This window comes from Haliotis rubra, unplaced genomic scaffold, assembly GCF_003918875.1.
Source record: "Haliotis rubra isolate DU_JTF1 unplaced genomic scaffold, ASM391887v1 Scf1280, whole genome shotgun sequence".
NCBI lineage: Eukaryota > Metazoa > Mollusca > Gastropoda > Lepetellida > Haliotidae > Haliotis > Haliotis rubra.
In genome coordinates this window covers 177,968-193,068 of record NW_025765204.1, presented here as the reverse complement: position 1 = coordinate 193,068, position 15,101 = coordinate 177,968, and the positions used below count along the sequence as shown (strand labels likewise).

Genomic DNA, 15,101 nt, shown 5'->3' with positions numbered 1-15,101 from the left:
ATTGTTTTTGACAGATTGTGTTAGTCCAATAACCTCGATTTGCTATGAACTAGATTTATTATTTATATCTTTATGTATTACTCTTGGCAAAAATTACATCGACATGAAATAATCTTGTCGTTCGAGTGACATTTCCACAATACCCTCAAGAGTTACCTCCCCTTGACCCTTTCCTTCTTGGCAATGCTATTCAGGTTATATCAGGACGTCAATACGAAAGCGTTACATTAGGATGAACTATGTCGCGTCGACCTACCAATGTGCACAGGTAAGACTAGTAACAGAATCACTGTCAACATAATTACACCACTACTACGCTTACACTAAAAAATCAGTGCATCAATTTGATCTCATCACATTGAGTGGCGTTCTATATTAATCCCTTCCTCGATTGTCACCGTCACATGAATGATTCGCGAGGTCTATCTATAGATACTGACTGGTATGAAGTACGTGAGCTACTAATTCAATGACTGTGCATGCGGACAGTGTATGTTTGATCTGCCAAAGCTGATAATTTGTGGTTATTAATGCATGCCAACACCACTCTACAACAAGTTGGTACAGATGAGATGGAAGAAGACATATGCTGTGTCTATAAAACTGTAGAGCCAAAACATACTACATATAGTTACATCATAGTAGCTATATTGTCTCTGTAGTTATATGATAGTAAGGAGCCATCTCGGAGGATGCATTTACCAAGGTAAATATTACTTCATTATCCGAAGGAGTACTCAGATACATAGTCTGTCATAGACCCTGAAACAAATATATACAGGAAAGCCCATGCAAGTCCAGAATCAGCGTGGTTCCCTGGCGCAACAGACCCAGGGAACCAGGCTGGTCTAGAATATGTGGCCAGTCTAGGGTACCACAGTTTCAGGTAATGAAGAAAGTGTCTGGGCTCCTTGTCATTATATTTTATGATAATTTTTTATACACATATTTCTTTTTTGTTGTAAAATATGTTCATTTCAGAGACTAGACGTTAGGCTATTAGATGCACTGTGTGGATAATTGAAATGCTGACACGATATTTGCCATTGATGAAGTATTTATTCATTCATTTGTTTATTCTGTATAGTTTGTCAATTCGCTGATTGAGTCTTGAGTTTGGGATGTGTTTTGTCGATGCTGTGCTTATCTCTGATTGGTATGAGAAACATATTAAAAATATAATAAATTGAAAAACCCATAACCCTGCCTGTTTATTAACAGAAAGCTTTTCACAAATATTTAAATGCTGGTTTCAGATTTTATTTTCAAAACGGGCAGTGAATTATTGGCATGTTATATAATTTTGTATAATGGTGTACATTTCGTAAAGTGGTCATGATATCTTAGCGGTCACTGTGGTAGCCTAGTGGTCAATCCGGGTTCGATTCTGACATAGGTACAATATGTGAGGGCCATTTTATGTGTTCCAGAGACACTGCGGTAATATTGCTTTAAGGGGTGTATATTTCACTCACTCACTCACTCCACCCGTGAAGATCCGGGTTAGAATTGATCTTCAGCTTGCCGTAAGAGGCGACTAACGGGATCGGAGGGTCAGGCTCGCTGACTTGGTTGACACATGTTATCGTAGATCGATGTACATGCTGTTGATCACCGGGTTGTCTGGTCCAGACTCGATTATTTTCAGACCGCCGCCATATAGCTGGAATATTGCTGCGTGCCGCATTAAACTCAACTTACTCACCCAAATTGCCACCCACCCACTCACTCACTCTTCCTTGTAGTTTCAGTCATAACCCCAAAGGATTCGTCCTTGGCTTCGAGAACCCCAAACTCTCTGACGATGTTCTTGAGGCTTTCAGGAGATTCATATGCGCAGCTAAACAGCACTCGACTACTTGTTACCAAGAACTTAGAACTGTGCTACTGGACAATGATAACTTCGCCACGAGACGACTCCTCCTCCGAAGCGGATTCAGGTGTCTCCATAGCAAAACACCTCAAACTTTAGCCGACCTTTTAATCCTGATCTCAGATACTGACATTCATGGCATCAATAGGGATATTGTGACCAGTCTTCTTGAATATGATGCAAGTGAGTGTTACACTCTTTTGCTGTCCAAGGACATAGAAGTATTTGAATTGTGGCCAAAACTTGCCTTGGACTCAAACCCGTACGTTAAGACAGTGGGCATAAACACAGACACGGTATTCATAGACTTGCTACCTGATTTCTTGGTATGGCAAGTTGTCTCCCCCTGTCATCGTCAAGGACGTCGTTCAACCAGACATATTTCAAGAAGAGTGCCAAACAACACTACTTTGTTTCTCAATGCCTTTGATATGAACTTTGAATCTAAAAACAAAAGAAAGTCCTTAATGGCTCTTGAGACATTACGGGCTTGCAATTCTAATGTAGGATTGCATCGCTGTCTTGCCCGAATATTTGAGCGCCCGATATTAATTTGGGACGAATGGCACCTATTTCTCATGAAGGTTTTGGTACTGATGGGACACCGGCCAAGTGAAAATCTGCTGAGCAAGTTAAAAGAATCAGATGATTTGAGGTCATTTGTTGTTTGGTATGAGACCCACGCGCGGAGAGTGCCGTCACTGCGTGACTGTGCCAGGGTGCGCGTGCGGAGGTCAGTGTCCAAGAGCAACCTTCGATATGCGGTATCATCTCTGTGTGTTCCACAAATGTTAAAAGACTATATTCTGTACAGAGACTCCGAGGAATTTTTCAACTGACACCAGTTTTGGAATTATGAATGCTGTGTTATTTAAACTGGACAAATTCTTACGAAAGACGTTTTATACGTGCATTTTCAGTAAGTGTTTTTACGTATACACATTTTGTTTGGCTAATATAAAGACTTGTTTGTTGGTTAACTTCTCGTACATCAATATTCCAACTAGATAGCAACGGTCTTATATCAAGCCTGAACCAGATAATCCAGTGACTGACATCTTGAACATCTTCTTTGAGAGGCATTTAGAAGTTGTATAGATGAAGAAAAACCAACCGTCGCACTCATTGCAATAAAGAAGTTGACTATCCATAGAACTTTGTTTTCCTTCATCTTGAATGAAGCATGGACACTTCGTTGTCACATCAGTGAAAGTAACCCAGATATCAGCTTCCAAACCAGAAGTAAGAGAATGCTGAGGGTTATCAGCTGATTTAGACCGACTATTATTAACACTGTTATCAGTAAATGGGACAATTCGACAAATTTCTATTGATACAACTTATCACTTAAGAGGGCTTATTTTTATAGAAGATATCGGCTTCAAAACCAGAAACCAGGGGCGGATTCACTAAACTTCTTAGAATTTTCTTAAGCCTTAAGAATTCTTAAGTCTGAAAGAATTCTTAGTTTCCATAGCAACCTATATAAAACTAAGATTTTTGCTTAAGCAATATTCATCAAACTTCTTAGTGCTTAAGATTTTTTCTTAACTTAAGAATCATCCATAGGTTACTTAAGCACTAAGAATTTTCTTAAAGTAAACAAAGATGGCCGCCCATGCAATCATCGATAGAACCAACATTTTAGAAAAATACACAGAAACAGAGTTGACACGAAGATTTAGATTATCAAAAGATGGTATACAATTTGTAGTAAGTCTCATTTCCAATGAAATTTCACCTCTCACTCAAAGAAGTCATCCTTTATCAGCTACTGACAAAGTTCTACTGACGCTGCGTTACTTTGCCACGGGCAAAATGCAGCTGTGTAATGCAGACCACATTGGTGTTTCACAGTCTTCAGTGAGTAGGGCCATTAACCAAACAATAACTGCACTGTCTGCCCCTGCCATTGTTCGACAGTTCGTTTCGTTTCCCACCAGTCCGACTGAAATCCGACGAAACCAACTTGGTTTCTATGGCATCGCTAATTTTCCCGGAGTGGTTGGGGTTATAGATGGCACCCACATTCAGATTATGGCACCATCCCAGCACGAACCTGCTTATGTGAACAGAAAGCAGTACCACAGCATCAATACTCAAGTTGTCTTTGACCACAGTTCACATATCATTGATATTGTTGCGAAATGGCCGGGGTCCACTCATGACTCGCGCATACTGACCGAGAGCGGCGTTTGTGTTTTGTTCTCTCGCCACCTGATGCCTGCCCGCTGCCACTTGCTTGGAGACAGTGGATATCCATGTAGAGACTGGCTCCCTCACTCCTTATCTTCAGCCAAATCCCGGCTCTCAGACATCATACAACAGGTAAATCGAATCTTGCAAACGACATGACTTTTGGTTAGTCAATTAGAGTTATGCCCCCTGTCAAATATGACTATAAAAGTGTAACTGGGTTGAATTAAAAAAATTGATGTTTTTCTTTCCTGGAACAATCTACAATCCTAGAATACATCAAGAACTTTCTGACAAATACGTAACGAAATGACAGTACACATAAAAGCATGCTTTAGGGCTGAATAGATTATTTATCTACATCTATATCATGTTATTTATTTACATGCCAGTCAAAAATTGCAAAATATGTTATTGCAGATTTTAAAATAATCTTCTTAACGTTTGATTTTTTGACAGAGCTCATAAGAGGACTCGCAGCATAGTGGAGAGGGGAATAGGGCAACTCAAGCGGCGTTTTCATGTGTTGCATGGAGAAGTTAGATTAACCCCAGAAAAAACATGCAAGGTAAATGCCAGTATAAAATAATAAATGTGGAAGAGTTATTCATCTGTGTAAAACCAATGTTATTTGTAATTAAACTGTGCTTTATTACTTAACTGTTAATTATATATGCAATACTAACAGGTTTAATGCAATATAAGATGAGAATAATATGCTAAAAAAGTAAATTCATAAACATGTTCACAAGTAGAAAATAATCTTATATAACATTTATATTTGATGTATGTTTATGATTCTTAAAATGTATTTGAAGCATGTCTTGTATGTGTGTGTGCTTCCATGCATGTGTATGTATGTTAAGTGTTAATATATATGTTTTTAAACACTCCATTTATATCTTCTTAAAATCATCCATTAAAATGGATTGAAATTATTCAAACAAAAACATCTGACGCCAAATAAAGATTCTTGTTATATCTAAGAACTGTTTCCTAAAAATATGGTCCATTTGGATGTCGGTGTTGTTTTAATATATTGTTCATCAGCAGAAATTAACTCGTAGAAATGACAACAGATAAAGCATGTTCAGAATGATGGTCTTCCAGCGAAACATGTACAAATATATTAGAAGTAATATACAGAAATGAGAAACAAGATATCTTACCGGTATGTGGCCCCACACAACACTATTCACAAAATAATAACAAGATAACAATTTGAAATGAAAAGAACTTTTATTTACATATAATTATTTTTCACAACAGGTGATCACATGTTGTGCAGTTTTGCACAACATATGCAAGTTGCGAAACATCCCCTTGCCTGATGGTGAATCGATTGACCCAGATGACGGCGACCAACCACAGATTGTGCCACAGTTGTCTGGACATAACCTGATTTACAGGGATCACTTTGCCAACACTCACTTCTAGGGTAAGGCAAATTATTGGATATTTTCATCAACATGACAGTAAAAGATTTAGTACCAAATTAATTTAACTTTAATATAAACATCATTTAAAACTCACAAAGAATGTAATAGATGTTTTCATTCTGTGGTTGCTATATGTCCACATTCATCCAAAGACTTTAACATTAAATAAAATTGATGAGGTAATCTACAACTTGGAAGAGTTAAAAGTCTACACAAATATTAACCTGACCTTGACATATAAGTAAGTTGAAGAGGGAATCTGCCACATTCACCAAGAAAGGGTAAAGGGGAGTCAGGCCCAAAATACAAACATCATTAGATTTCAGTTACTGAGCATATTTTAAGTTGATCCTCTGCTCTGCATGATAGAGGGAATTTCCAACATTATATACAGTAATTGTGTTTGAATCTTTTAAAATATTAACAACAGACATATCATTATATATGTCAATAAGGTATTTGTTTCTAATATCAACATATAGTGCACATTCCAGCAAAATATGATATATGTCCTCAATAATATTGACATTATTCTTTTTTTACAGTGGCTACACAGCCTTAGATGTCTATCAGCATTAGCGTATCTTCCTGTTTCTATGGCAATTTTAAAATTTGAGCATCTAAATCTGGAATAGCATTCCTTACATGTAAAGGTAAATCACAACATAAGTACTTTTCAACATTCAAAAAAATATTTGTGGGCTTTGTAGAGATAACATTTAGGTGAAGATTCCACAGAGGAGTACCATGACTCCTGTAAATTATCACATAACCTCTGTTTGAACATAGATATGAAAGCCTTTGAATCTGCAACATTGTGACTAAGCCAAGCATAACCCAATCCCAAACCAAATTGAAACAGTACCGTATATGTTTAACCTTACTAGCGCATGTACTTCTCCCACACTCATCGAGTGCCTTAAGCATCATGTGGATACCTACATTAGGCTTGAACCATGTTTAATGAAGTAGATTTGTTGACTTTAAGAAAATATTTGCAAGAACCATATTGTTACAAGTATTTTGGCCAGCTATTAAGAAATATGTACATTTTGAGAAGCATGAGTAGTCTTCTACTCTTCCATAAATTTCTTTAGTTTGTGTTCCATCATTTTCTTTTTTAGTTCAAGAACCTCAATTTCTAATTTCATCTTCTTATGATACAGTTCATCACATTCAAGGCATGGTTCAAGATTGATCTCCTTGCTGGTGGAGCACATCTTCCACCACTTGCTGCTGCAGGGACTGTGTGTACGGCCTTGACAGTGGGAACTGCTGCATCACTCGGATTGCTTGGAGTAACCGCCACATCTGCCACATCTGCCACACTGGTGACCATTTCCAGGCACCCTCCCACTGCTGTCAGAGCCTGGATGTCTAAAAATGACATGGCATCACTGAAATGTAAATAAACTATAATCAGTTTTACTTGTTATCATGTATTCAATTATAAATATCAAACATTAAAGGCAGTAAAGGGATAAATGTTGGAAAGAGAGCTTTATAATCTTCTTGATATGTGATTTTTACATTTTGGATTTCATCAATAGTTTATTTTGGAAATAAAATTTGTTATCAATATTTGGAATGTAATGCAACCAATTTTATTGAAGGAATTATCTAATGACATACAGTAAAGCTGAATGTTTTGACAAACCTTGACTGAGTAGACTCATTTATCTGCAGTAGAGTTGAGTCCATTGAATCTGGTATTCCTGATATGGACACATTGTCCTTCCCAAGTATGTCCCACACGACTTCTGCTGTTTCAGTTAAAAGTGGACAAGGTGACGGCCCACCACCTGCAATGTATAGATAATTTCATAATTACCCATGGCTTGAAACATAATCAGACGTAGTTTAAATTCATATTTTTCATGACGGTCTATTCAACTTATTTTGTCAGGGGATTTTTGGGGTGAATATATTTTGTTCAATTCAAGACCCTGTAAACAGCCTAATTTGCACACTGACCAATGTCATTTATCACTTGCACTTCTTTTGGTAAGCTCTAAATAATGTCACATACTAGTAAGTAATAATATGATCTGACATTGCCTATATAATCTATACTCATACATCATTCTCTCATTATTATTATTACCATTGTGGCAGACACCAGTTCTGAATAGTTTGTTGTGAATAGTATATATTGTAAATAACATATTATGATACATATGTATCACTGATTGCCATCTGTATCATTGGTGCCACAAAGTGATAATTAATTATTGTATTGAGAACATGTAATGTACTTTATAACAATGATCCATGTTCATTGTACATTTGTATACCTCATGTATAGTACCCATAAATATAGTTATCGCCCTTGATGAATTCTTTATGTAATCAAGACAATGATTTTATGCCTCATTAACAAATATATTATATGCGAATGTGAATGTGTAATTGTAAGGTACTCGTATGTGAAAGATGCATCATGTTTTTATGATATTGCCTTATGTTATTGTTTTGTGTATTGCAGGGTGTCGTTACCTCTCTAACTGCAAATAAAACCTCACACCCATAGCCTGTGTTTGAACGTCATTCTTACCCATCACAACCCGTTACACCCATGACCATTTATTACTCAATTTATACTCCTTCAAAGTAATCACTTTTCATCACACACAGACTGTCCAAAATCAATAAGTATGGACCATAAATCTATATTTGAGCTCTTACCTGTAGATACAGCCCCTTTCTTATATGCTGCAATTTCAGACTTGGACTTCGACTGGGTATTATGCCACTTTTTCTCCACCTCGTCATTTGTCCTGACACATCCTGGGAAAAAATGAAAAAAACATTTCATGAAACAATTGAGGACACAAATATGAAATCAAATATTTTCATTTACATTAAATTCACATTTTAAAATTTATTATGTAATGGTACTGACAACCCAATTATGATATTAACAAAGGTTCAGTCTGAAGGTATGATAAGGGCCCACTTGGCCCACTAATATTAGTCACATTTCACAATATTAGTGCTATTTTCAACATACTATTGTTAATATTAACATGAAAACAGATAAATGTTGACTCTGTGTATGCCTCTGGTTGGAATTGAACCAACTCCACATAATGGACTGCCATTCAAAAGCTTTAAGGGAGTCAAAATAATGAACAATAAATCATAGGGTCAGTGTTTGATTAAATAAAATAATGGTACACATGAGAAATATTCTGCAAACACAACAAAACAAATGGGTCATTTCTTCATGAAAAGTACTGCAGTACAATAAAATGATAATGTGTGAGTCTTTCACACTGGGTAAAATAAAATGATAATGTGTGAGTCTTTCACACTGGGTAAAATAAAATGAAAATGTGTGAGTCTTTCACACTGGGTAAAATAAAATGAAAATGTGTGAGTCTTTCACACTTGGGTAAAATAAAATGATACATGTGTGCTTACTTCGCACTTGGGTGAAATAGAATGTTTCATGTGTGATTCCTTCACATGAAAACCTGCGATAGAAATATCTTACCTGCCTTGATAAATACCTGAATATCAACCTATATTTCTGAGATAAATTTACAGAATTATCAACATGTCAAACCAACCCTAATTCACTGTTATCATTTTCATTGACATTTGACTAGATACAAAAAAACTGGCCCAAATACATTACTATTTCAATGAACATACTAAGCATGTCGGTTGTAGTATACTTGTAAGCTGTTACAACAGAAGATGTGTAACATTTGATTTCAGTATTTGTTACTTCAAATGATTATAATCAGTTGATATGCACAAACAATATGATGTTTGAATGCATAAATCCAATATCACTCGTCAAAGTTTTGATGGTAAGAGTTCCGCCCGTAACCCCCGCTTGAAATGTATTCTATTTATTAGGATTATTTCAAGGGTTTAGGGTAATGTTTGGGGTTGGATTTTAGGGTTTTAGGTTAGGTATAGCCTGTTTATAAAAAACATAGGCGGATATCCTCAGGCAAATAATGATTGGAAATAAATACGGGGGTTACGGGCGGAAATCCTTCCGTTTTGAGATTGGTGATCGAAAATAGCACATATGAACCATCTCGCTTTTAAACTTGCACTTACTTCAACGTTTAAATTCTTTTACAAATCAATAAAAATACATTAATTATTGTAGGAGGCAAATACTTTACAGTTACATATACAAGGTGATAACATTTTAAAGTGCACTCAAAATTTACGATCGTCACTTACCTGTGAAGGTGGCATTGATCTGCATAGTAATATGTGTCCAAATTTCCTTCTTTCGCGCAGATGTCACGCCCGGTCCAAACTTGCCGAGTAACACAGCCTTGTTTTCCTCAACAAGGCGAGTTAAATACAAGGTCTGTTCGGCCGTCCAGTTGGGTTTTCTGACACTTTTCTTCTCCATTCTGATTGTTGTCGTCTGCGTATGTTTTTTTCTATCTCCACGCGAGGAGAGTTCAACTATGCTATTAATAGATACGGGGATTTCCAATACGTCATCTAAGAATATTCTTAGCATAAATTTGTATCCCATAATCCCATGCGTTTCTCACTAAGAAAATTCTAAGAATTTTAAAATATCTCAGCTAAGATTTATGCTTAGTGGCTTGGTGGATTGCTACTTAAGATAAATTCTCAGCTAAGAATTCCTTAAGGAAACTTAAGCATAAATCTAAGAAAATTCTAAGAAGTTTAGTGAATCCGGCCCCTGGTTTTGAATGTTAAAAACCACAAACTGCGATTAACTCAAGCATACATTTAATACGTTGGGGCATTCAGGACATGTGACTGATTTTGTCATGTGATATTGAGATTTCTGGCCACCATCAAACATCGGTCTTTTGTCTGGCAGTTTTTTCTCTCAGTAATTAAAGAAAATCACATACATTTATTAACTATTTCACACATATATTCAATTCCAGTAATTGGGTATCAAAAGCTAGGGAAAATACATATTGAACAATTATGTAGAATATATAGAAAAATAAATACAGTATATCTTCTAACAAATACTTCTTATATGACATTGTATAACTGTTTATGAAACGTGGATTGATGTGCAAGTGCCAATGATTTATATTTTGGTAGTGATACTAGACAATGTGATTATATCAGGTTATAAGCGGATATATACATATCGAAGTGGGTCACTCCATGAATGGTTGACAGTCTCCGTCGTCGGCATATTAATGTCAGTTCACGGCGACAATCAAAGTCTGTTCGGTGCTTGGAAAGGCAAACTAGTGTTTGTGAGTCTCGATCAACATAGGGGAAAACAACTCACTAATAAGGTGTTCAAATGAGACTGGTGAAACGAGCAAATATGTAATGCTGACACCGCAAGAATCCTGGCACGGATAAAGGACACATGCTCGTTTCACTAGGATTGAGTGAGTATAGTTTTACGCCGCTTTTAGCACTATTCAAGCAATATCAGAGCGGGGAACACCAGAAATGGGCTTCACACATTGTACCCATGTGGGGAATCGAACCCGGGTCTTCGGCGTGACGAGAGAACACTTTAACCACTAGGCTACCCCACCGCCCCCGTTCCCCTAGGAAGGAACTATATGCAGCACTTATAGTAACAGCAGGGACCAATAACCCACGGATGCAATGCCATGACTATCATGAGGATTAGTAGGATAAGAATATTTAGACTTGACACATTAATCTGATGCCGCGTGTCACTTGGATTCGAACAGTTACGACCTGTAGGGTGCTCTGACTGAGAGGTGTAGGAGGAAGATGACGCCGACCCGTAGCCGCTGGAGACGTATGGATCTGACGTGTCTTCCACTTCTTTGTGAACAGCATTCAGCCACGCACTTGCCTCCCCAGCTGAGATCCGGAGATCAGGGTTGTCATCCATACATCTCTGACACGGTGTTACTATTGCCGAAATCCCAGACACATCAACAATCTGTCCCAACATTCTCCCTAAACCGTACACGTCGTTAGCCTTTGATGTCTGACCAGCCGCACGAACTTCAGGAGCTAGGTGGACAAACTGTTCCATGTCCGGATCCGTGAATACAATGCCATACCTATAGGACCCACATCCAAAGTCGCAGTACTTCACGACAGGGACTGGGCTGGACAGATCCACCAACACGTTGTCCGGCTTGACGTCGTTGATCAGAATGTCCATCTCGTGGATCTTACTCAGGCCCTCTGCCAGCTGCCATGCAATGCTCAGCCAATGTTGCTTCAACAGGGTTTCCTTTCCCAGAACATCGCTCAAGGTGGAGCCTGTTCCGACGAGTTCCAGGACAACACTATGACTACCAATTCCGTCCTGAATTAGGCCATAACATACTGGTACACAACCAGTAGGTTCCAAGTACATAGTCATCTTTGCCTCACGGAACACATGGTCCTTTGAAACCATGTCAGTGTAGTGTTCCTTGAGCACAACGTACCTCCACTGTCTGTCTACGTGCAGTGTTGCTATGGCAATCTCTGCAAACGTTCCCCGACCTATAATATGGTTTAGAAATACATCACATTTGCCTTTGTATTTTACACATGGTGGTGGAAGGACAGGAGGTTCGATATGCCAGTAGTGCTTAGCTACACGGAAATCTGGACCAAACAACTTCTTGAACACAAACTGCGATGTGAAAGGCTTCTCTTTGTTGTAGCAGTGTCTTTCCTGGCCTGATGTGTTGCAGCCACAGGGTCTTAGTGAGTTGTGAAGAGCTCTTCTGGAAATAGGGACAAGAAAGCGACATTAGTCAGTGAGTGAGTGAAAGGCTACACCGCATCGGCCATAATGCATCCTTATAGCGGTGATCTGATAATGTTATTATAACAACTATAATTTTGTATAAAACCTGTTATGTAAATATATGTTATATCTGAGATTACACTTTTCCAGTAAAGTACAGATTTTAGTACTTTTGGTAGGTTGAGTAAAATCGGGATTCGCACCCACACTCTCAGAGTCAAGCATTGGTCGGACAAAGTCAGTGATCTAACCCCCTAAGACACCGTTGTGGAAACCTGTTGACAATGGACTGTCATAGTATAATAACTAGATTATCCCAGCGTCGTACAGAGACGCTTCTACAAGCTGTTATACATGTTTAAGCATATACCTATAGTTACAACGCAGAGTAAAATCCTCTGAAAACAGATAAGGATTTCTAACAAGAGAAACATATAACACCATACTCTTTAGAGGCCGACTACAGGATACTTTGTGTGTATAAGGGAATAAGGACATATCAAATGGACGATTCCTTTGTGACCAACGAACGGAACCAGTCGTACCTGCTATGATGTATCCAAGAAGTACTCGCCAAGTCCGCATCTACCAATGCCGTTTGCCTTGCTGTTGCAATCGAAGATATCTTCAATATATCTCCATTAGTCTGCCGTGTCCGTGAAACGTCGAGCACAGGTTTATTGGAGTTATGATCAAATCGTTGTGGCAGATCAGACTGAAAACTGTAGATGGTCTGTTCAGAACTACAGGTATTTGAGACGTCCACACCAGAAAGGAAGCTATTTATAGTCTGTACAGAAATATTTGTGACGTCTGCCCCAGGTTCAATGCTGTGGATGGTCTGTACAGAATTATCTGTGACGTCTGCCCCAGGTTCAATGCTGTGGATGGCCTGTACAGAACTATCTGTGACGTCTGCCCCAGGTTCAACGCTGTGGATGGTCTGTACATATCTGTGACGTGTGTCCCAGGCTCAAAGCTGTGGATGGTCTGTACATACCTATGTGTGACGTCTGCCCCAGGTTCAACGCTGTGGATGGTCTGTACATACCTATCTGTGACGTGTGTCCCAGGCTCAAAGCTGTGGTGGATGGTCTGTACATACCTATGTGTGACGTCTGCCCCAGGTTCAACGCTGTGGATGGTCTGTACAGAACAATCTGTGACGGCTGCACCAGGCTCAAAGCTGTGAATGGCCTGTACAGACCTATCTATGACGTCTAGACCAGACCGGAGGTCGTGGACGTTCTGTACAAAACTATCTGTGATGTCTAGACCAGACCGGAAGTCGTGGATGTTCTGTACAGCAGCACCAGAAATCTCTAGATCAGACCGAGTACCGGTATTTATAACCCTTAAACCACCAGTCAAAATGGTAGGGGTTGTCCTGGGTTTCTTTGAAAACACTGTTTCCTGCCCAACCTTGTCGACGGGTGTTCCTCCAGCCGACCCCACCTTACCCAGGGTACGTAACTGCTGCTGCTTGGTCTTGGCGTAAATATCTGTCAGACCCTCTGCTCTAGACAAGATGGACAACGCTGGAGCACGTACATCGAATAATGAATGACGTGTATCTCTTCGTGTGTTGCGCGATCTGTACACAATGCCGTAGCCGTTGGAGGTGTCTCGTGACCTCGACCCAAGCAGCCGCGAACTCATCAAGTATCCAGTGAACGTACTGGTTGGGACGGATGTCATGGATCGGGAAGATTGTACTTTCCCGCCACAGCTACTTGAATCAGTATAATTACTGTTATTGTTCATGTTGAGACTGGCGCTGTCTTCGTTGCAATCGTAAACACAAAACGAAAACATATAATTCTGATCCATGTACAAACGGATCCTTGATACGTTATGGCCGTGATTTATCCTCAGACAGAACCGACATGATAAGTTCCCGGTGGAAGGTATGTCCTGATGTTCAGCCCGGTATTCATTTTGTCCAATCAGAGAACAGCATTGTTTGTGTGTGGTATAATACTCGGTGGCCATGCCCATATTCTCCAGCTGGTCCAAATGAAGTTTGATTAACACGTGGATTCGGTCTACCATGCTTTACCTTTCACCACTTTAAACTGTTGTGTGTTACATTCCGGCAGCTTTATACGAAGGTATCTGGACTCAGTTTGTGGCATTTGTTAGTGGCATCAGCAATCCTCGTACGGAAAGTAGTCTCTATAACAAAAAAGAACGTTTTCAGATTAAATATACTAGCTGTTTGTAAAAACAATAGGGCAACATCAACCAATGGGACTTTTGCCTGGACCTTCTTATAAATGTCCATCTCTTCAACCAGCAGGGGCGGTAGGGTAACATAGTGATTAACGTGTTCTCTCGTCACGCCGACCCGGGTTCCATTACCTACTCATTGGTAGAGGATGAAGCCAATTTCTGGTGTCCCCCGCCGTGATACTGCTGGATTATTGCTTAAAGCGGCGTACTGCCGTACTCACTCACTCTCTTCAACCATCACTTTGTAACTAAATAAAACACCACGCACAAAAATTCACTCGACTATAACTCGACACCCAAGAGGTTAAACATAATCAGTTATGTATAGGGCAACCTGACAATCATGACAATGTAGAAAGGTATAGTTATCAATGCACTACACTGGACACGTCAGCCATTTTCGTGCCGCTTCGTTCAATTTATTTTATTTATTAGGGGCAGGGTTATTTTGAGGAGGTTTGGGGTTTAGGTAAAACAGGAAGACATGGTCATCAACATCTCATCCCATTTGGTTCCTGTTTTTAAACTCCACCACAAGATTCATGTCATGAAAACACATACCACATTTGGGAAAGGTTTCCCTATCTGTAACGGTAACTGAGAAAATCTGTCGCCATCATCTCGGACGGACGGATAATTAATATTCTAACCT

The 15,101-nt window shown here is 39.0% G+C and overlaps 4 protein-coding genes and 1 long non-coding RNA gene across 6 annotated transcripts in view; 2 read left to right on the top strand and 3 right to left on the bottom strand.

Annotated features, from left to right (window-relative positions):
- Positions 1–181: 181 nt before the first annotated feature.
- On the top strand, positions 182–3,260 carry LOC124266827. Of its 2 annotated transcripts, none has more exons than XM_046701627.1 (2): positions 182–268; positions 1,746–3,260. In XM_046701627.1, exons 1-2 carry the CDS (start codon positions 240–242, stop codon positions 2,710–2,712), a joined length of 996 nt encoding a protein of 331 aa, XP_046557583.1. In that variant the 5' UTR covers positions 182–239; the 3' UTR covers positions 2,713–3,260. The 2 variants fall into 2 exon arrangements, with proteins under 2 accessions (XP_046557583.1, XP_046557584.1); XM_046701628.1 differs by lacking the exon at positions 182–268 and adding an exon at positions 298–706.
- Positions 3,156–15,101, bottom strand: part of LOC124266830 (low density lipoprotein receptor adapter protein 1-like) — a 36,915-nt gene continuing 24,969 nt past the window's right edge. The window contains exons 10-11 of the transcript XR_006895866.1: positions 11,313–11,320; positions 3,156–3,166 (exon numbers count right to left, since the gene is read on the bottom strand). The gene's annotated coding sequence lies outside the window, so the exon portion shown is untranslated. The remainder of the gene's footprint in view (positions 3,167–11,312; positions 11,321–15,101) is intronic.
- LOC124266833 lies at positions 4,477–5,560 on the top strand. Its single transcript, XR_006895869.1, has 2 exons — positions 4,477–4,637; positions 5,339–5,560. It is a non-coding gene; the product is annotated as an uncharacterized LOC124266833 (long non-coding RNA).
- Positions 6,656–10,144, bottom strand: LOC124266839. The gene is made up of 4 exons (XM_046701641.1): positions 9,715–10,144; positions 8,194–8,295; positions 7,166–7,310; positions 6,656–6,905 (listed from the first exon to the last, which is right to left on the bottom strand). Exons 1-4 carry the CDS (start codon positions 10,019–10,021, stop codon positions 6,656–6,658), a joined length of 804 nt encoding a protein of 267 aa, XP_046557597.1. The 5' UTR covers positions 10,022–10,144.
- Positions 10,994–13,876, bottom strand: LOC124266837. The gene is made up of 3 exons (XM_046701640.1): positions 13,323–13,876; positions 12,763–13,170; positions 10,994–12,194 (listed from the first exon to the last, which is right to left on the bottom strand). Exons 1-3 carry the CDS (start codon positions 13,874–13,876, stop codon positions 11,054–11,056), a joined length of 2,103 nt encoding a protein of 700 aa, XP_046557596.1. The 3' UTR covers positions 10,994–11,053.